This window comes from Bison bison, unplaced genomic scaffold, assembly GCF_000754665.1.
Source record: "Bison bison bison isolate TAMUID 2011002044 unplaced genomic scaffold, Bison_UMD1.0 scf7180017854482, whole genome shotgun sequence".
NCBI classification, from domain to species: domain Eukaryota; kingdom Metazoa; phylum Chordata; class Mammalia; order Artiodactyla; family Bovidae; genus Bison; species Bison bison.
The window spans coordinates 16,737-16,963 of record NW_011485055.1 but is presented as its reverse complement, the minus strand read 5'-3'; the positions used below and the strand labels follow the sequence as shown (position 1 = coordinate 16,963).

The 227-nt window shown below is 30.8% G+C and overlaps 1 protein-coding gene across 1 annotated transcript in view; it reads left to right on the top strand.

Moving 5' to 3' along the window:
• Positions 1-6: 6 nt before the first annotated feature.
• LOC105000847 (lysine-specific demethylase 6A-like) overlaps positions 7-227 on the top strand; it is a gene marked incomplete at its 3' end in the record, with an annotated part of 9,541 nt that continues 9,320 nt past the window's right edge. The window contains exon 1 of the mRNA XM_010856910.1: positions 7-97. Coding sequence (XP_010855212.1) covers positions 7-97 — 91 coding nt within the window. The remainder of the gene's footprint in view (positions 98-227) is intronic.

Genomic DNA, 227 nt, shown 5'->3' with positions numbered 1-227 from the left:
TAGAGAATGTATCATTCTGCGAAGGAAGCTTATGAACAGCTTTTACAGACAGAAAACCTACCTGCACAAGTAAAAGCAACTGTTTTACAACAGTTAGGTACATAAAAGTTTATTTTTTATTACATAATGCATTATTAATTTTGTGGGAGTGGGTAGAAACAGTTTTAATTCTTCTGCTTAAAAATAACTTCTCACTGAACTCCTGTGTTTTAGAATTAATTGTAATG